The sequence below is a fragment of the Schistocerca americana genome, chromosome 3, assembly GCF_021461395.2.
Source record: "Schistocerca americana isolate TAMUIC-IGC-003095 chromosome 3, iqSchAmer2.1, whole genome shotgun sequence".
NCBI classification, from domain to species: domain Eukaryota; kingdom Metazoa; phylum Arthropoda; class Insecta; order Orthoptera; family Acrididae; genus Schistocerca; species Schistocerca americana.
This window is the reverse complement of record NC_060121.1, coordinates 862,432,591-862,454,356: the sequence shown is the minus strand read 5'-3', so window position 1 is coordinate 862,454,356 and position 21,766 is coordinate 862,432,591. Positions and strand designations below refer to the sequence as shown.

The 21,766-nt window shown below is 43.1% G+C and overlaps 1 protein-coding gene across 1 annotated transcript in view; it reads left to right on the top strand.

Moving 5' to 3' along the window:
* The first annotated feature begins 3,139 nt into the window (after nucleotides 1-3,139).
* Nucleotides 3,140-21,766, top strand: part of LOC124606441 (uncharacterized PE-PGRS family protein PE_PGRS54-like) — a 90,374-nt gene continuing 71,747 nt past the window's right edge. Inside the window, exon 1 of the mRNA XM_047138422.1 lies at nucleotides 3,140-3,574. Coding sequence (XP_046994378.1) covers nucleotides 3,140-3,574 — 435 coding nt within the window. The remainder of the gene's footprint in view (nucleotides 3,575-21,766) is intronic.

Genomic DNA, 21,766 nt, shown 5'->3' with positions numbered 1-21,766 from the left:
GGATATGTGAGAGGCGTTCAATGAATTCGAATGTAAAGTTCTATGTGCTGACTTGGCAGAAAATCCTAAGAAATTTTGGTCTTATGTCAAAGCGGTAGGTGGATCAAAACAAAATGTCCAGACACTCTGTGACCGAAATGGTACTGAAACAGAGGATGACAGACTAAAGGCCGAAATACTGTATATCTTTCTCCAAAGCTGTTTCACAGAGGAAGACTGCACTGTAGTTCCTTCTCTAGATTTTCGCACAGATGACAAAATGGTAGATATCGAAATAGATGACAGAGGGATAGAAAAACAATTAAAATAGCACAAAAGAGGAAAGGGCGCTGGACCTGAGGGGTTACCAGTTCGATTTTAGACATAGTACGTGAAGGAACTTGCTCCCTTCTTGCAGCGGTGTACCGTAGGTCTCTGGAAGAGCGTAGCGTTCCAAAGGATTGGAAAAGGGCACAGGTCATTCCCGTTTTCAAGTAGGGACGTCGAACAGATGTGCAGAACTATAGACCTATACCTCTAACGTCGATCAGTTGTAGAATTTTGGAACACGTATTATGTTCGAGAATAATGACTTTTCTGGAGACTAGAAGTTACGCTGTAGGAATCAGCATGGGTTTCGAAAAAGACGTTCGTGTGAAACTCAGCTCGCGCTATTTGTCCACGAGACTCAGAGGGCCATAGACACGGGTTCACAGGTAGATGCCGTGTTTCTTGACTGCCGCAAGGCGTTCGATATAGTTCCTCACAGTCGTTTAATGAACAAAGTAAGAGCACATGGACTATCAGACCAATTGTGTGATTGGATTGAAGAGTTCCTAGATAACAGAACGCAGCATGTCATTCTCAATGGAGAGAAGTCTTCAGAGGTAAGAGTGATTTCAGGTGCGCCGCAGGGGAGTGTCGTAGGACCATTGCTATTCACATTAATGACCTTGTGGATAACATCGGAATTTCACTGAGGTTTTTTGCGGATGATGCTGTAGTATATCGAGAGGTTGTAACAATGGAAAATTGTACTGAAATGCAGGAGGATCTGCAACGAATTGACGCATGGTGCAGGGAATGGCAATTGAATCTCAATGTAGACAAGTGTAATGTGCTGTGAATACATAGAAAGAATGATCCTTTATCATTTAGCTACAATATAGGAGGTCAGCAACTGGAAGCAGTTAATTCCATAAATTATCTGGGAGTAGACACTAGGAGTGATTCAAAATGGAATGATCATGTAAAGTTGATCGTCGGTAAAGCAGATGCCAGACTGAGATTCACTGGAAGAATCCTAAGGAAATGCAATCCGAAAACAAAGGAAGTAGGTTACAGTACACTTGTTCGCCCAGTGCTTGAAATTGCTCACCAGTGTGGGATCCGTACCAGATAGGGTTGATAGAAGATATAGAGAAGATCGAACGGAGAGCAGCGCGCTTCGTTACAGGATCATCTAGTAATCGTTACGGAGATGATTGATAAACTCAGTGGAAGACTCTGCAGGAGAGACGCTCAGTAGCTCGGTACGGGCTTTTGTTGAAGTTTCGAGAACATTCCTTCACCGAGGAGTTACGCAGTATATTTCTCCCCCCTACGTATATGTCGCGAAGAGACCATGAGGATAAAATCAGAGAGTTTAGAGCCCACACAGAGGCATACCGACAATCCTTCTTTCCACGAACAATACGAGACTGGAATAGAAGGGAGAACCGATAGAGGTACTCAAAGTACCCTCCGCCACACACCGTCAGGTGGCTTGCGGAGTATGGATGTAGATGTAGAAAGTAATACAAAGCAAAGATGATGTTCTTTACAGAAAATGCTCAATATGTCCACCATCATTCCTCAACAATAGCTGTAGTCGAGGAATAATGTGAACAACACTGTAAAACTTGTTCGGAGTTATGGTGAGGCATTGGCGTCGGATTTTGTCTTTCAGCATCCCTAGAGATGTCGGTTGATCACGGTTATCTTGCGACTTGAGGTAACCCCAAAGCCACCTGGCAGGCCAAGAATGACGAAAGTGGCGGAAGAGCACACGATCATCACCAAACGACGCGCGCATTAGATCTTTCACGCGTCTAGTAATATTTCGTTTTTTTTCGGTTCTAATAAAACCCCATGTCATTCCAAGCATGTGTGTCAATTTTTACCTCTCTATCTACATTATTCCGTGGTTTATTAAGTTTTCAAATTTATACTGACTTTTTGATCACCCGGTATATCTCGCGAAGAGACTATGAGGATAAAATTAGAGAGATTAGAGCCCACACAGAGGCATACCGACAATCCTTCTTTCCACGAACAATACGAGACTGGAACAGAAGGGAGAAACGATAGAGGTACTCAAAGTACCCTCCGCCACACACCGTCAGGTGGCTTGCGGAGTATGGATGTAGATGAAGATGTAGATGTCAGTTCGCGCACAAATTCCTACACTGGCAACACTATTGGACGGCTATAGACACAGCACGGATCAATATTACTGTAGGGAACCCCTAACAACTTTTCGAGTCCATGCCCATTTCGGGTTGATCCACTAAACCGAGGTCCGGCACGATAATAGGAGATGTTCCATGGTTTGTTTTCACCTCAGTGTAGAAGCTACTGTAGCAAACGGTACGCGGGCAGCGACTCGAATGCTGAGTGGTTCAGAACGCTCTAATAACTTACGGGTTTGCTGCCGGGTGACGTCGTCGAACACCGCCGATATTTCGACAGGAGCACACCCTGCCATTCTCAAGGCACAAATGCAAGGCAGAAATAATGTGCAAGCAAATTTAATACCTCGGTTCACAGAGGAGAGAAAAGGAAGACACCACACACAGAACAAGTGTAACACAACCAAAGATAACCAACATCAGAAATATCGATAGTTACTATTAATCAGCAGGTGAGGTAGCACTAATTCTGTCCCTCTGTTTTTTGATGAGAGACAGAGCCAGATTCCAAGTAGCATTTAAGCAAAATCCACCATCTCTGTTAATAAGGTTGCTTGATAGTCTGATTTCAACAGCTTCCTTAATAATACTATCCCAATAGCTGGTCGTGCAAGCCAGAGTCTCCGTGTTGTTGTATTCCATAGGATGACCAGTGTCAAGGCCGTAAGTTATTTGAACATTCGATTCGCCGGGAAAAGTTAAGGTCTCACATGGTTCAGAACGCGATTACACTGGCAGGGCGTGCGTCTCGACCCGCCAGCGGCAGTGCTGCTCCTGCTAGTGGGGGTGGCGGTGGTGGTGGTAGTGCACTGCCGGCTCCCCGCGGCGCCGGCGACGTCAGCAGGCGTCGCGGCCGCCCTTTCTGTGGCGGGGCCCGGCGCCGCCCACGCAACCGGCCGGCCGGCAGCCGCGCTGAATGGAGCGCCGCCGCCCACGCAGCGCGCTGCGGTGTGGGCGACTCGGGAGGACCCTGCCCTGACGCCGCCGGCGCCGCCGCCACGTGGGGCGCCCCGCGCAGGCGCACAGCCGCGCACTCGGAGCGGAACGGCGTCGGCGGGGCGCAGTTGTTCCGCGGCCACGGAGGAGCTGTCAGCTCGGTGGACGCTGGGCTGCAGACTCTACCCAGCAAAGGAACCTCACAACAGGTAGGCCGGCGGCGCGGCGCGAGCGCACAACAGGTAGCAGCCAGACCGCTCCTAGACTCCCGCATCGCACTACTTTCACTTATACTCTGCTTACATGTGACACTTCTCCTTCACTCTTTGGTCTCAAAGAACATCGTATATGCCGCGAGTTACCGGATGATCGTCATTTCTGTCGGCGGGTAGATTCTTGTCCTGAGAATCATTACAAAATGGAAACATTGCATTTTCCTCATCACCACAGATATAAAGAACTTTCGTGCTGGTAGCTGTAACAACCCTCTCAAGTAACATTACACGGATAATCATCTTGCTGAAGCTAGAAGATCCTGTTGATGTTTTTTCATGTTTACGAATAATTTTTTTTAACTCCACTTTTGACAAAACACATGGTTTCTCATGTTTCTCTCCACTCAAACAAAATAAAAAATGGACGTTACAATTTTTAGGCCGAAACTAAAAGTACCTGTGAAAACTTTCACGTTTTACAGTTTTAAATAATGACACTATTTGGAATAAGTGCAGTTGTTGGGAAAAGCATAGTTGTGTGAATGAAGAGAAAACTAAAAATTAACCCAATAACATGAAATAATATTCATGAATTTATGAAACATCCTGTATATACCTTTATATGCATTATTGCTTGTAATTTCTAACCATCGACCGTAATACTGACATTTATCTGTTGTTGAAGAGAAGCTTATTGAGAAGTAACATTATAGGGAATAATTTTTTTTTACTCCAATTTTGGCAGAACACATGGTTTGTAATGTTTCTATCCACTCAAACAAAATAAAAAATGCACGTTACAATTTTTAGGCTGAAACCAAAAATACCAGAGGACCTGTGCAAAACTTTCACCTTTTACACTTTTCAATAATGACACTATTTGGAATAAGTGTAGTTGTTGGGAAAAGCGTAGTTGTGCGAATTAAGAGAAAACATACTTAAAAATTAGCCGAATGACATGAAATAATAATCATGATTTTATGATACGTCCTGTATATACCTTTATATGCATTATTGCTTGTAATTTCTAACCATCGACCGTAATACCGACATTTATCTGTCGTTGAAGAGAAGCTTATTGAGAAATACGTACATACAAAACAAACACGGAAATAAATGCCAAATGTATGGTTCTGAACCTAGGTTCGTTTCTTACCTGGTATATCGCTGAGCCCACAATAACATGTACCTGTATTATAAAATTGTAATTGCTCTACATACTTTACGTAAGCATGTTAGGTCCTAGGAGCAATAGGTAAATCACAATTCAGGGCAACAATGAGACATGTGTTTGTCGTTTCGGAAAGTACACTCCTGGAAATGGAAAAAAGAACACATTGACACCGGTGTGTCAGACCCACCATACTTGCTCCGGACACTGCGAGAGGGCTGTACAAGCAATGATCACACGCACGGCACAGCGGACACACCAGGAACCGCGGTGTTGACCGTCGAATGGCGCTAGCTGCGCAGCATTTGTGCACCGCCGCCGTCAGTGTCAGCCAGTTTGCCGTGCCATACGGAGCTCCATCGCAGTCTTTAACACTGGTAGTATGCCGCGACAGCGTGGACGTGAACCGTATGTGCAGTTGACGGACTTTGAGCGAGGGCATTTAGTGGGCATGCGGGAGGCCGGGTGGACTTACCGCCGAATTGCTCAACACGTGGGGCGTGAGGTCTCCACAGTACATCGATGTTGTCGCCAGTGGTCGGCGGAAGGTGCACGTGCCCGTCGACCTGGGACCGGACCGCAGCGACGCACGGATGCACGCCAAGACCGTAGGATCCTACGCAGTGCCGTAGGGGACCGCACTGCCACTTCCCAGCAAATTAGAGACACTGTTGCTCCTGGGGTATCGGCGAGGATCATTCGCAACCGTCTCCATGAAGCTGGGCTACGGTCCCGCACACCGTTAGGCCGTCTTCCGCTCACGCCCCAACATCGTGCAGCCCGCCTCCAGTGGTGTCGCGACAGGCGTGAATGGAGGGACGAATGGAGACGTGTCGTCTTCAGCGATGAGAGTCGCTTCTGCCTTGGTGCCAATGATGGTCGTATGCGTGTTTGGTGGCGTACAGGTAAGCGCCACAATCAGGACTGCATACGACCGAGGTACACAGGGCCAACACCCGGCATCATGGTGTGGGGAGCGATCTCCTACACTGGCCGTACACCACTGGTGATCATCGAGGGGACACTGAATAGTGTTACGGTACATCCAAACCGTCATCGAACCCATCGTTCTACCATTCCTAGACCGGCAAGGGAACTTGCTGTTCCAACAGGACAATGCACGTCCGCATGTATCCCGTGCCACCCAACGTGCTCTAGAAGGTGTAAGTCAACTACCCTGGCCAGCAAGATCTCCGGATCTGTCCCCCATTGAGCATGTTTGGGACTGGATGAAGCGTCGTCTCACGCGGTCTGCACGTCCAGCACGAACGCTGGTCCAACTGAGGCGCCAGGTGGAAATGGCATGGCAAGCCATTCCACAGGACTACATCCAGCATCTCTACGATCGTCTCCATGGGAGAATAGCAGCCGGCATTGCTGCGAAAGGTGGATATACACTGTACTAGTGCCGACATTGTGCATGCTCTGTTGCCTGTGTCTATGTGCCTGTGGTTCTGTCAGTGTGATCATGTGATGTATCTGACCCCAGGAATGTGTCAATAAAGTTTCCCCTTCCTGGGACAATGAATTCACGGTGTTCTTATTTCAATTTCCAGGAGTGTATATTTGTTTAGAAAAGTCAACCTGTATGCTGGGCAGAGCTAGTGACTACCGCAGCGATCATCGTTATTATAGATGACAACGCAGTACACAAATTATCTAGTTAATAAGTACGTAAAAAAAAATCAAATGGTTTTTGTAATAAGACAATATAACAAGGGAGTGTTTTATTAGTGATCAGTAAGTCAGTTTTGTAAAATATGGGTATGCAGCTGGGCATCCGTGATGCCCTTTTGCATGTGATAGTTAATAATATTTTTATCTTAAAATTTTCCACAAATAGTGAGTTTAAGCGCAAAATTGGTATGCAGTGTCAGAAGGCGGTTAAAAAAATCTTTCGAACGATACCTCATTCATCCCTGTACAATAAGTATGTGTATAGAAAAAGCGATCCTGACTTGATAAATGATATATGTAATCTATGAACTTTACAATATTTTACAGAAATAAATCGAGAGCCGTAGAAGATGACACAAGTTTGGGTAAACAGTAAAAAAGAAGAAACATACGGTGTGTCTCGGAGAGGACAGAGTTTAAAAAACGAAATTGTTGAAGTGACTTATTTGGATTCGCTTAGAGGCGCCAAAGCTTTCCCTATCTGTGGTTCGAATTAAAGCCCTAGTAACTAACTACCGCTGAGGAAATCTGCTCTGCCGAATGCCCTTTGTCTAGTTATCGGCACCTTCGTGGTATTATAGGCCCTAGGAAAGAATTACTAGGCCATGTCGCTGGTTCTTTATTTTATTTTTGATTCGCTGCTGTTAATATTGTCACTTGATTTTAAATGGCAGTGATCTGATTTGTCAGTGCCCAAATCAAACGCTATTAAACAGCCTGCCGTGTACTGCCGTAAGGCATTAGCAGCATCTCGTTAGCTTAAATGAATGCGTTATCGAGCACCACTGACCAGTTTCGAATTTACCATTTTCAAGTTTACAAATTGATGTACACGCATCATCCTCGTCAATATACAACCAATATCACATGCCATGGACAGTTACACATGGAATGGCTATTAATGGGCACCACCTCCGCATAAGTACCGACATGTGGCTGGACTATAAACACTTGTAAAAGCGTGGATTCCGGATACCCGTTTCAATCTTCTGTCGATCGACAACCGCTCCATGTGTTAACTTTCATGGTACGTGATTTTTGCTGTATACTTACGAGGATGATGTGTCCACATTCTTTTATGCTTTCTAAAATGAGCAGAAGATCGAATCTAATCAGTAGTGCTCGATGAAGTAAGCGCTTAAACTATAACTTGTTGGAAATGAAGGCCTTATTTGAATTTATCGAAGCTGTGATGGCCACTTGGAAAAGTCATTCAGATTTTTTAATCTTTCGTTTCGTGTGCCAAGGCAATGAAGTAAGTCTCAACTGTTTGGATTTAACAGATTTAAGGAACATATTTTATTATTAAAAATGTGCCATAAACATGAAAATTACTTGAGTTCATTTCTCTATATAATTCCCTCTGCTTTAATTTAAATCTGTAGCAAGACAACAGATATAAAACAGTGTAGTACCTTAGATAGATTCTTTGAAACATAGTCTGAGTTGAAAACCAAGCGATTAAGGATAAATTCTGGAAGTGAGTATCAAACGTAAAGTACCATAGAGAGAACGTAACTTGAACTCATTTTAGGTAAATAAACGTACTGCGGTGGCTGAAAGGCGTACATTGTCTCAGAGAAGGCACGAAACTATTCTGGTGCTAGCAAGCGGAATAAAGTTGTGATGGTGGTACAACTTCTGAATGACCGTTGTCCGCCTAATCTCAACTTCCTCTTTTGTACCAACCACTTCATCTCAAGCTAGTACTTACTGCCAACATTCTCGATTATTTGCTCGATATATTCCAATAGCTGTCTTCTCCTACAGTTGCCCTCTGCTGCTCTCTCTGGTACCATGGAACTTAATCCCTGTTCAATTACCACAGGCCACTTTTACCCTTTTCCTTCTTCTAACCAGAGTTTTTCTTTGATGGACGATTCTGCAGAGGACCACATCAATTCTTATTCCCTCAAACAATACAATTTTCGTTTTCAAATATCACTTTCCAAACTCTTCGATTCTCACCCTTTCCATTTTCCCAAAGGCCATGATTTACGCAATTCTCTTCGCCATAAGAACATTCTCATAAATCACTTTCCCAAATTAATTCCTTCATTACAATAGCTTTTTCACACCAGTTCGCTAACTAGAGAATTTCTGTCACTGCTGGCCGCCTCAACTCCATTAAGACAGGTTACTTACTGAATTCTTCCCTTCAGCATCACTTCCAAAAGTTTTCGACTATGTACTTCACAAATCATTTTTATGATCTCAGAGTCGGCGAGACTTTGTATCAAACAGTTTATTTCAACAACCACAGAATGCGCAATAATAACCAGATTAGACTGGCGCACACACAACAATGAGAAGCAAAGTAACACATGCAGTATTTATAGAATTCTATTTCCCAAAAAGAAGATTCTCTATTGTCGTATATTATTCCCTTAGAAGTGCAAATTTGGAGTCAGCGGAAAGGAAGAATAAACGTTTCTCACAAGGGCATCATCTGGACGTGTATACGCACTGCAGTAGCTCCGGTATCAAAAGTCACTGCGATCACACTGTCCAGATCTTTGCAGCTAGCTGTTTCATTTCACTCTGTTTTAATCACTTCACTGAAACTCTATGTTTGTACTTCGATGACAGCTGAGGGAAGAACGCACAGGAACGCAGCAACCTCTATTTTCGTAAATTTGGCTCTGTGCGTAGTAAATGTGTGTACTGATTCAAACAAATTTTTAGCTTTGTACAAAATAATATTTCATTTACGACTCTTGTGTGCTGGTCGTAACAGTCCGTTACTGTTTCTTCCGCGGCCTGTGTTTCTGTAACCTTTACATTCGTTAACCTCCAAACATCGATTGTACACAAATGGAGAGTTTTATAGATACGACTCTTGTGTGCTGGTCATAAAGATCTGTTATCGGCATTGTTTCTTCCGCAACCTGAGTTCTACAACCTTTACATCCGTTAAACTCCAATTATCGATCGTACACAAATGGAGAGTTTTTCAGATAAACGACGTAGATGGGGCGAGAACATACACATTTGAAAACACATTTTATTCGCTTTCAGTGTTTAGAGCTGGAGTACTTTTCTTGTGAGATAAGTTACCGAGGAAAGTATTCAATCTTTGATTGAAACTGGATACAAACTATGAATTTGCATTGCTCAATATCTACATATAAATGGACATACATACTGTGCAACGAACCGTATGGCGCATGGCGGAACTATATATACATTTACGTACGCACACGGCAACCCACGGTACGGTACAGGGAGGAGGATATCTTCTACCACTTCTAGTCATTTCCTTTCCTGTTCTAGTTGCAAATACCGCGAAGGAAAAAGGTCTGCTATGTGTCTACGTACGAGGCACAATCTCTTTTATCTTTATTTGTGGTCCTTACAAGAAATGTGCGTTGGTGGCCATACAGCCGTTCTACACTCAACTTTAAATGCCAGTTCTCTAAATTTTCTTAGTAGTGTTTCGTGAAAAGAACTCCGTCTTGCCTCCACGAATTCCCATTTGAGTCCAGGAAGCATTTAGTGTCGATCGAAACTACAGGTAACAAATCTAGCAGCCCGCCTGTGAAATGCTTCGATGCCTTCCTTTAATCCGGTCATTTGGGGATCCGAAACACGCGAGCAATACTAATAAATTGGTCGCACTAGTGTTCTATATGTGATCTCCTTTACAGATGGATCAAACTTTCCTAAAATTCCCCCAATAAACCGAAGTAAAAGATTCAACTTTCCTATTACCATCCTTACGTGCCCGTTCCAAATCATATCACAATGCAAAATATGTAATCGTCGTAGCTAAGACATCCGCGGACTGCTGCTCACCATGACCGTCGGATTATTTATGTCTATACACTGAACAACCAAAGAAACTGGCACATCTGCCTAATATCGTGAAGGGCCCTCGCGAGCACACAGAAGTGCCGCAACACCACGCAGCATGGACTCAACTAATGTACGAAGTAGTGCTGGGGGGAACTGACATCATGCATTCTGCAGGGCTGTCCACAAATACGTAAGAATACTGGGAGGTGGAGATCTCTTCTGAACAGCACGTTGGAAGGCATCCCAGATATGCTTAATAATGTTCATGTCTGGGGAGTTTGGTGTACAGCGAAAGTGATTAAACTCAGAAGAGTGTTCGTGGAGCCGCTCTGTAGTAGATCTGGATGTCGACGTTGGTCCAGTTCTTGCAGCATCTTTTTCCAGCCGCAGAGATCTCGGAGATTTGATATTCACGGTACACTCGTGAAATGGTCATACAGGAAAATTCCACTTCAACGCTGCCTCGAAGGTGGTGTGTCCCGTCGCTCGTGCGACGACTATAATACTACGTTCAAACTCACTGAAATCTTGATAACTTGCCATTGTAGCAGCAGTAACCAATCTAACAACTGCGCCAGACGCTTGTTGTCTGATATAGGTGTTGCCGACCGCAGCGCCGTATTTTGCCTGTTTACATATCACTGTACTTGAGTACTCATGCCTAATCCAGTTTCTTTGGCGCTTCAATGTAGATCATTACTGCCTAGATTACACACAAGCAATTCGTGAGATACTGGTTCAGTCATACCGTCTTATGCACGAAAATTTTGTCCTAACAACGAAAAATGTGAGTGACTGCAAGATATCAGAGGCGTCGTTTTTTCTATAAAACCACAGGGGTATCGAAATTTGGTGTAGTGGTTGTAATGAACCTTACATTACAAGTGTCGTTACTGGGACTTCCTTGGAGATGGACGAAAGATTTTGCTTTCTAAGCTTAGAGTACATTTTTCAGCATCTTTATGGTGTCGTAAATCCAAGGAAAGTGTAGCTGCATCTTGTTCCTGAATGCTATTTTACTTCGTATTCTCAGGTGTTAACATCTCACTGAATTGTTGCTGGGACTATACTAGCAAGATCCGTCTCCGTAGCCGAGGCCGCTAATGCGCGCCTGTACGTGCGCTGACGCTCGACTCGGAGGTAAGTCGGGTCGAATCCTGGTGGTGGATGAAAATTTCACAGCTAATATATCGCCGCCAAGGGAAGGAGACGCGGTGGCTAATGTTTCTGATCAGCAGTCTATGTGCCAATATATTGAATGAAGTGGCAAGCTTCCCAGCAATGTCTTATGAAGTGAGAACACTTGACGCTGTCACTGGTGACCCTTATGTCGGGCGGTGACGTTACGCTTGCTGGAACCCTTGCTTCTTTTCCAGTGGAATAGAGCCCGGCACCCGATTTCATCCTTTCCCTTCCCTTCGACTTTAACAACTTATTCTCAACACCACACTGCAGAACCACCTATCAAAATGAAACACACGACACAGATACACACTTTATATCTCATAACAGGACAGAGGAACGCCACAGAAAACCTCTTGCACTATGACCCTTGCCAAGTGCGGCGGTGGAAGTGCATCTGCTCCCGTACGCTCTATCTCTCAGCATGGGGCTACTTTGACGTCTGATACCGGCAAGAGCAAAAATATTTTTGATCAGTTTTTAGACATTGCGAAAACAGCTTATGAATGATTCAGTGTCATGAATTTCTTTGCCGGGAATGTACAGTTTATTACGTTGGAAAAAAGTTTAAGAGTAGAGCAGAAACTCGTACCAACTCAATTACCAGTACACACGTAATTATCTTATGTTTAATATTTTCGGAGCTTTCTCGCAGAAGGACTGAGAATTGTTATTAATACATCGCGACGTATTTCGTTCTAGCTGTGCATATCAAACATCGGCTTTACTTGGGCTTCAGATATGTGTGAGGGCTTACGTCACGTATGAAATTTTTCCAATGACGAAATAAATTGTTCTCCTTACATGTATCTTGTCACTTAAAATGAGATTCCGTTATGTGCCTGGTACCTTTCATATTGTAAACATGTATCTTCGCTGTAGTGATAACTCCTTGGTGACTTGAGTTGTATGTGCAATAGATAGGAGTCCAAGGCATAATTCTCTGCTTGTTTTTTTCGTCTCCTAATGTTAGAAACATCCTGAGAGGCAACAAGAAGTTCGTCAGTTTGGTATTCTACGTCGAACAACTGAAGTCACTAGAGATGTAATTAACGGTCCTGAATGCCTAAATTATGTACTAAGCGTGTTGGTGTTTCCTTTGACTACAGCCAGCAGACGGCCTATAATGGAAGAGTTCAGCATTTGCTTCTAACTGAAACGTACAGTGCCTAACTATTGATTTCACTTAGCTCATCAACAATTATAAGGAAGTAACGAAGATTGTACTGTATGTCACCCTTTCCAGAAAATTATCACATCATACACTGTATATATGCTGAACATCATAATCTTCCCAGCTGCAGCATAGTAATCGATTGTATATAATTAACTTCTCGACTATTCTTACTTTTATATGTTTCCGTTTCTCCAAAAAAGTTTGATGCGTAACCGCAGATGGGCTCTTTCGCCTCTTGACGACTGATTAGGAAGGAAAAACGATCGCAAATTAAAAACTGCAGTATTTTACGCAAAAAAACCCTTACCTAGGGAAACACTTTTGATGTAAAATGTACTGCACCAAATAATTATGTGAGAATTGCTAGCAATTGATATCCAATGTTTTCTCCATAAGACAGCACAACTACAGAGAATGTTTGTAATTATTATTTGAATGGAGGCATTTTCTGATCGGGGTGGATGTAAATAAAAAATACTAGTAAAGATTTTTTTTAAATTACCGCTACCATTCACAAACTTTGTCAACTGTTGTATTACTTATTTATTTAGCGACATGGAGTGACTACCATGCCAGAAGAACAAAGTGAGCGACCATTACAAAACATTTTCGTGCAAACATCAGTCCAGCTTCCAAAGTGACATCGCCTCTTACTAAGTTTCCTCTTCTTCCACAGGATGACCACAACATTTACGAAAAGACTATGTAACATCAGTATGACCTTATTGTAAAGTTGTTAAATTGTTTTTGTAGTGCCATTTAGCCTGAAGATGAGTTTTAAATCTCGAAACATGTCGCTAAATAAATAAGTAACATAAGTTGACAAAGTTTGTACTGGTAGCGGTAATTTAAAAAAAAACCTTTACATATTTCTTAAGACAGTCAAGCTCGAAAAATAGTCAAACTGGCTTTAAAAAAATTCTAGATATAAATAAAAAATATTTGTAGCTGAAAGGGGAAAATATTCTTCAACATTTCTGTCGAGGCTTTGGAGTCATGTTTAAGGAAACTGTTTCTTATAATAGTGATTAACGGTTTCTCACCAGCATCTAGGTGACTGATCTGCACTTCACACTTAAGTGCTTGGCAGAATGTTCATAGAACCACTTTCTGACTATTTCCCGACCATTCCGCTCTCGAATAGCACGTGGGAATAATTAACGCGTAAATATTTCCGTACTAGCTCTGATCTCTCTTATTACATTACGTTGGTAATTTCTCCGTATGTAGACCCGCGCCAGCAAAATGTTTCTACATATACATTGACAGTGAAGTACTACGACACAAATAGAACGTCATGTTCTCCTTTGACGTCATTTTGTATCTTGTTCTTCGCATAATTCAAGGTCGTGCTTCTTCGCCGTGTGGGACACCGGGTTCGTCTGTGCCCCTAGTTGTTAGGCTGCCTTGCGTAACACTTCCAAGGTCGTGTTCTGTACTGATCCACCTCTTCTCCGATGTGTGCGACGGCGGGGTCCTCCGTGCGCCTAGTTGTTAGGCTGCCTTGCGTAACACTTCCTCGTGGCGTATCTCACGTCCCTCCTTATTTCTAGGGTCACGTCACAGAGTTGTTAAGCCCGCATTGCTCCATCCGCTCAAGGCCATACTTGTCACTCCACTGTGCAGTACTTCACAAGTAAAGTTTAGTTGCTGTACATTCAGAAGGTTATAACAGCGTCCTGTCAAAATTATGGCTCAAATTGCGGTATATAATCGACTGCCAGGGCTGATTTCTTACAAGTGTGTTATTTTCTCCTCGTCAATGTTTCCTTGTCAGTGGCAAACCGGCTCACAGGCGTGGCTACTCACGAAAGTAAAGAATAGTAGCAGAACTAAGGTTCGTGATAAACTTAGGGCATCGCGAAACAGACGAAGTGAAGGAATTCTGCTACCTTGACAGCAAAATAAGACATGTCGGACGAAACAAGGAGGACATAGAAAGCAGACTAGCAAATTGCTGGCCGAAAGAAGTGTGCTAGTATCAAATATTGGCCTCAATTTGAGTAGGAAATTGATAAAAACGTACTTTTGAAGCATAGTCTTGTGTGCAAGTGAATCATGGATTGTGCGAAGACTGGAAAAGAAAAGAATCGTCTTGTGGTGCTATAGAGGGACGTTGAAAATTGGGTGGACTGGTCAGATGAGAAATAAGGGAGTTCTCCGCAGAATCGGTGAGATAAGGAATCTCTAGAACACAATAACTAGATGAATAGAAAGACAGAGGATTTGTGTTAACATTTCAGAAATAACTTAAGTGGTAGTAGAGGGAGCTGTAGAGGGTGAAAACTGTAGAAGAATATATCTAACAAATAAGTGCGGCCATTAGATGTGAATGATAATCTAAAATCAAGAGATTGACACGTGATGGGAAGACGTGATGGCCCGCTTCTAGCGATTCAGGAGACCGATGAGCAGTCTCTCGGATTTCTTGGGTGCACACACCAGTAATTTAGTGAATACTAGTACAGAACGTTGACTGAAATTAAAATGTGCATCCCAATCTCTCTGCACTTTGCATCTACTCCTCTGTACTACCAGTAATTCGAAAATTCGTCGAATTTATTAAAAATTATGCTTCACGAAGAAGTACGCGTTGGATGACGGTGTTATTTGTTCTGTTAGATAGAAATAATATTTATTGTACCACATGTAGGGACTAAGCACTAAATTTGCCCACGAGGCGCACTAATACATTTTTCCACGTCTTGTGCGATAGAGATTTACAGACTTTAATTGTGCAGTTATTATTGTTTTCTCTGTCTTAAGCTTAGACCAGCTGATTAAAGAGAATTTTACATCATACGTGTTTCGCTTTTATTTACACAGCATCTTCTTAGAATGTACGTTTGGACCTCAGCGCTGCATGGTAGTGAATCCTGGACAGTGGAAAAACCGCAACAAAAGAGAATCGAAGCGTTTGAGATATGGCCCTACAGAAGAATGTTGAAAATTAGGTGAACTGATAGAGTGAGGAATGAGGAGGTTCTCCGCGAATCGAAGGGACAAGTAATATGTGGAAGACACTGACAAGGAAAATGGATTGGATGATAGGACATGTGTTAAGACATCAGGGAATAACTTTCATGGTATTAGTTGGAGTTGAAGAGAGCGAAATATGAAGAGAAAGACACAAATTGGAATTAAAAGTGGTCTGCAGAGTATCCACGTAGATATCCAAGGAAAAATCGAGGGTGTTGGATGTGAGTGCTCCTCCAAGATCAGGAGGTTGACATAGGATAACAAGGCGTGATGGGCCGCATCGAACCAGTCAGGAGACCAATGAGGAGTCTCTGATATTCATGGGATGCACAGACCAACGTTTCAGCGACTCTATGAAAACTAGTACACTGGGCTAACTGAAATTATATTGTGCATCTTAGCGTTTGCGGACGTTTTGTCTACCTCTCCATCCACCCCATGATTCCAAAATCCGTCGAATTTGTTAAAAATTATGTTCCACGAAGAAGGACGGGTTCGAGCACAGTGTTATTTGTTGTGTTATACAGAAATAATATTTATTGTACTGTGCATAAGAAGCAAGAACTTGATTTGCCCGCGAGGAATACTAATACATTTTTTCACATGTTGTGCAACAGAGATTTACAGGCTCCGATTGTGTACTTTAACTATGCGTCGCTTGTAATGTGAGTGGTCACCAGCAGTTTATGTGGGTTTTTCTATAAAGGTAGGTGCTGAAACAGTGTCCTGTGATAGCCCTGACGCATTATTGGTACAGATCGAACGGTATAATTTGCAAATTAAGAACATGTGGGTGCAGCAGCGCGTGTTCGACTGTAGTTATGCTGTCAGGGAGCTGTGGAAGGGACGTTGACAGACGGTGGTGCCACCTGTTGCTCGTGTGTGTAAACGTCCCGCAGACTAGCCCACGAGGCTGGGATCAAAAGTCGTTCGCTAGACAGTGACTCTAGCCTGTGTCGATGAATGGCTGCAGGCGTTTCTTCTCTGCACAGCTCATGTTCACTCGGTGTTGCTTGTCGTCGCCAACGACCCATCAATGTCTACGCTTATCCAAAGGCGTCTGTACACTACACATCCACTCTATGTAGCGCAATTGATCCCCCTAATTAGCCTTCCCACCAGTAATGATTGCTTCAAAGTAAAATCTAGCAAAACTTAATTGATTTGTTGAGCTAAATCTTGCGAATAGAGTTGAATAAAGGGAAAAAAATACCTGATTCTATCTCAATGGAGCAAATACCGTATCTATCATACGTAATTGTGAAATAACTAAAAAATATAAAAATTGTTCTTACAGTTTACCGAATAGTACTCTCACGAGGAACAGATGGTCGTTAACACTAATTAAAAGAAGCAAGCAAGTTCCCACAGTGGCTCAGGAATACTGCAATATGACAAGTTTTTAGATGTAAACAAATTTTGTTCAGCACGGATTCTTGCAACTTAAAACTTTCTCGCTGTGTAAACGGTCTACCAATGAAAACCGACCTACTCTGCTGTAATTAGTCGAGACTAACTGACTTCCTGTCGAACACTTTACGACACACATATTTTACTAGTACCTCGAATAACATATGGTATAATTCGTTACAAAATATTTCCAAATGCACGAAAGAAAGAGCAACACTTACAAAAGCTACTAATACCAATAAGAAGAAACAAAATATTGTATATAATATTTCTTATAACAGGAGAAAACCAAGAGTGTGTAGGTCATGTAAGTGCTGAAAGAATTTAACGTTGGCAGATATCATTTGCATTAATATTGTGCTGTAAAAGCATTACACAGTGGATCCAGTTTTACTTCAGGCCTTGAAATTACTGCGAGAATTAATTAACTATTTTGTTACTAATTTGTGCAAATCGTTGCCCCACGCTGGCGGCCCACATGTGTATTCCACTAAGTGCGATACTCGTTAAATAATGACGCTATAGTTCTCCTCTCAGAAGTGGTAGTTGGAATGAAGACGCGATAAAAAATGCCTTCGATCTCCTTGTTGGGTGAAGCTTTGGTCGTCAACGACACAGACCATATGCAACCCGTGCTCGACGTGGTAATGTTGACTAACGCCACTATGTATAATAAGCACTTTTAATTATTTGTCGAACGTTGTAATTTTTGTATACAGTACAAAGTTGACAGCACGTGCTTAATATTGTAGTCAAACTACTCAGGAAAATCTATCTTTCTACAGTTAGTGGTTTCATATGTCTCCACGATATATTGGTGCACAATAAAAGACATATCGACCCAATCAAACTTTAACGTGATACTCCAAGTTGTGCTTCGTAAAGTACCCTGTTTATTAAAATGTATTTGCGCTACTCCACTGTCGCAGTCATTATAATATTGACTAACAAGGTAATCCAGAACGTCTGACATTAAGGTACACTTTGTCCATTATTTTCGCAGTCCAAAATACACAAAAAACGATCTATCTGTCCGCTGTTACAAATTCGTCAGCCATACCTATCCACTGGCCAACAACCAATCTCCATGAAACTTCCTGGCAGATCAAAACTGTGTGCCGGACCGAGATTCGAACTCGGGACCTTTGCCTTTCGCGGGCAAGTGCTCTACCAACTGAGCTACCCAAGCACGACTCACGCCCCGTCCTCACAGCTTTACTTCTACCTTCCAAACTTAACAGAAGCTCTCCTGCGAACCTTGCAGAACTAGCACTCCTGAATAAAAGGATATTGCGGAGACATGGCTTAGCCACAGCCTGGGGGATGTTTCCAGCATGAGATTTTCACTCTGCAGCGGAGTGTGCGCTGGAAGGTAGGAGACGAGGTACTGGCAGAAGTAAAGCTGTGAGGACAGGGCGTGAGTCGTGCTTGGGTAGCTCAGTTGGTAGAGCACTTTCCCGCGAAAGGCAAAGGCCCCGAGTTCGAGTCTCTGTCCGGCACACAGTTTTGATCTGCCAGGAAGTTTCATGTCAGCGCACACTCCGCTGCAGAGCGAAAATCTCATTCTGGAACCAATCTCCATGTCTGCCGTCCTTCCATTGTTCTATCAAAGCTCTCTACTTATATATACACATATACACTCTCACTCTCGTAGAACATTATCACAATTAAATCTTGTTAAACTTGTTCAATTAAGACTAACGCAAATGATTTTCACATTAACAAAAAATGAAAAGTAAAAACGGGAAAATAAGAACTCTGACAGTCACAGAGGATAAGCAACTCTGCAGGTACTGCGTTTCAGTCTTACTTGTATTATGTTTTTGTTCTATTCCATGTGTATGTGGAGCGAAGGAATCTGATTGTACACTTCCAAAGAAGCCCCACTTTTTCTATACTTATTCGCAAAATCCTTTCGAGAAATATACGATTAAGCTAGCACAGTTCTTGCGCAACCCTCCTTGGACCCTGGTTTTATAATTCTGCGCTACCAGATACCGCCTTCGACTAGTAAGCAGCTCATTAGGTGAAATCACACGTGTGGTGTAACCCGTTTGACAATTTTCCTTAAATTTGATGCACGCAGCTTATGTTACGCAATTTAGGCACGTGGATCGGAATATCTAATGCCCGTGTGAGTAGATGGCACATACCTGTTTCTCCTCGACGCAAATACGCTTAATTCTGCAAACGCCAACCAAAAATTAATCCTGTTATTGTGTATGTAATTAGCTATAGGTTGTGGAAGCATACACATTACGACAACCACAAATATCTGAAAAGAACGACGAATATTCTACGACAGTACCTCATTAATGTTCCCTGAACTATTCATACACTGTTTTACTCTCGCACAAGCCGTAAGTTGTAATTAGCACCTGACCCATAGTGTTCTCATTGAAGTACACTAAACTTCATTGTCGTGCTGTTCAGTCACACTATTCGTTTGCTGGCATCTCTATCACTTAAAATCACATTTCAGATAATTAGCTCTGGCTTTTGGTAATCGGCACAGTTTCTTGAAATTAACGTTAGTTTCTCATAGTGACACAACCAGTCATTTTCACAGCTGTACGTGGAACCGATGCACAACACGGCTGGGTGACACTATACAGGAACTAAAGCGTCGTGTCTGGCCGCGCTTGTTCACTTCGTAACCATCGCAGCGCGGCCGACCGCTTGCTACCTCGACGACATAACACACAAATTCTGAACGTACAGCTTTCATAATAATTTTCAGATAATTTTACTGATGAACGATGATACGTACAACTTCAAAAGTGAAGGTTTTAACCGTTTTGCCGGCCGTGGTGGCCACGCGGTTAAAGGCGCTACAGTCTGGAACCGCGCGACCGATACGGTCGCAGGTTCGAATCCTGCCTCGGGCATGGATGTGTGTGATGTCCTTAGGTTAGTTAGGTTTAAGTAGTTCTAAGTTCTAGGGGACTGATGACCTTAGAAGTTAAGTCCCATAGTGCTCAGAGCCATTTTTTTTAACCGTTTTAGGTGTGTTTGTAGGCCAAGCAGCCGGCACTAGCCGTGGAGCTCACAGTGAAAGTTCATGCACGACTTCCTAACAATCGAACTCCATCACCTTGACAGAGACAACTATCAATTCTGACGGCCATCGGTACTACAGCACGCTTACAAACTTTCTCAAAAAGATTCCTAATTACCTCAACTCGTCTGCTGCGTTTTTGTAAGAGCTGCGCTGACCTGTTACCCTCCAAGCAGTATGTCTTTCAAACTGTTCACTTGTGTGCCGTCATGGATGATTAAAAATAATAATTTTAATAAAAATAAATTTTTGATATAACACGTTTTTATATTGAACTTAAGACTATAAAGTAATTTCTCTTGGTCCCTATAGATTCCTAATCCCAAATATACAGTTTTGACACTGTGCGATTGTGTCTTTTTAATGCAATGCAATTTGAGGGAAACTTTTTCGAAACCCTGTAATCTTCTCTCGCTACGCTGAAAAAGTTCGACAGTAGCTTCAAAGATGCCTACAACCCTCCTCTCTAAGGGTGTAAAGGCGTGCCCCCCTGCAGCGTGCCAGCCGGGGTGGCCGAGCGGTTCTTTGCGCTGCAGTCTGGAACCGGACGACCGCTACGGTCGCAGGTTCGAATCCTGCCTCGGGCATGGATGTGTGTGATGTCGTTAGGTTAGTTAGGTTTAAGTAGTTCTAAGTTCTAGTGGACTGATGACCTTGGAAGTTAAGTCCCATAGTGCTCAGAGCCATTTGAACCGTTTTGAACCCTGCAGCGTCATCCTCGGGCAACGAGCGACACTTCAGACAAGAAGGTGTCAATGCTTACGAAAAAAGCCCCGAGCTCAGAAATTTATGTGAGGTGTAAGGCGGGTTGATGATGTCATATTGGCATCTCACCACAAATCTTGCCAACGCCACTGTGGACTTGTCACGTGATGTGAAGGTCTTAACACTCACGGTACCACATTTCACCCCTTCTTTTGACGTCTCAGCCCTGGAAGTCAGAACCGCAACGCCCTGTGTTGAATTCACGCGTTACTCTTATGGGTGGTCAAGAAAAACATTTCAGACACACCGCCGCTCATTATCGACGTAGACCTCAGAGGGTGACGCAGACGGAGTCAATGAAACCGCCCTTACCTGCGGACATTGATTCCTACACATTTCGCGATTGAAAACGGCAATTCGCCGTGTGATGATCAAGATCACGACATTCTTGACAAGCTCTTACACTGACACTCTTCTGACAAGTCAACCCTTCCCTAAGCAGATCGAGGGTCTGCAACCCCACTGAACTTGATCGCACCCCTGTGGAGAATAGTGCGGCCACAACTTTTGCTCTGCTGTCCAGGGTAATGTTGTCGTAATGTGAACATGATCCGAGGCAAATAAGGTGTTTGTTTTTTCAGCCCTCACGTTTCACGCCCTCCTGCAGAGTGCTCACATGGAGGTGCGACATTGACATATACATGGACAAAACTGGAGAGAGACCTTCTTAACACCCAAAACTCCAGATATCAGACACTCAGATCGGTACCAAACGTTGCGTACCGATAGAGTATCATAACACTGATTTAGTTTGTGTTGAGTCTTCTCGTCCAGTAAAAGATGCGTAAACGGTAATTGAAAGCAACGCCAGAACAGCGGAGTATAGGAAAAGCGTAACTGTGAGTAGTTAATGTGAAGATATGTGGTAGATGAGTTGGTTGAGCGATAGATCATCGTACCAAAAGTCCCGAGTCCGTAATCAACTGATTGCAATTTTTTATCACTTAACGTGTGAAATTGTTATATGGCAGA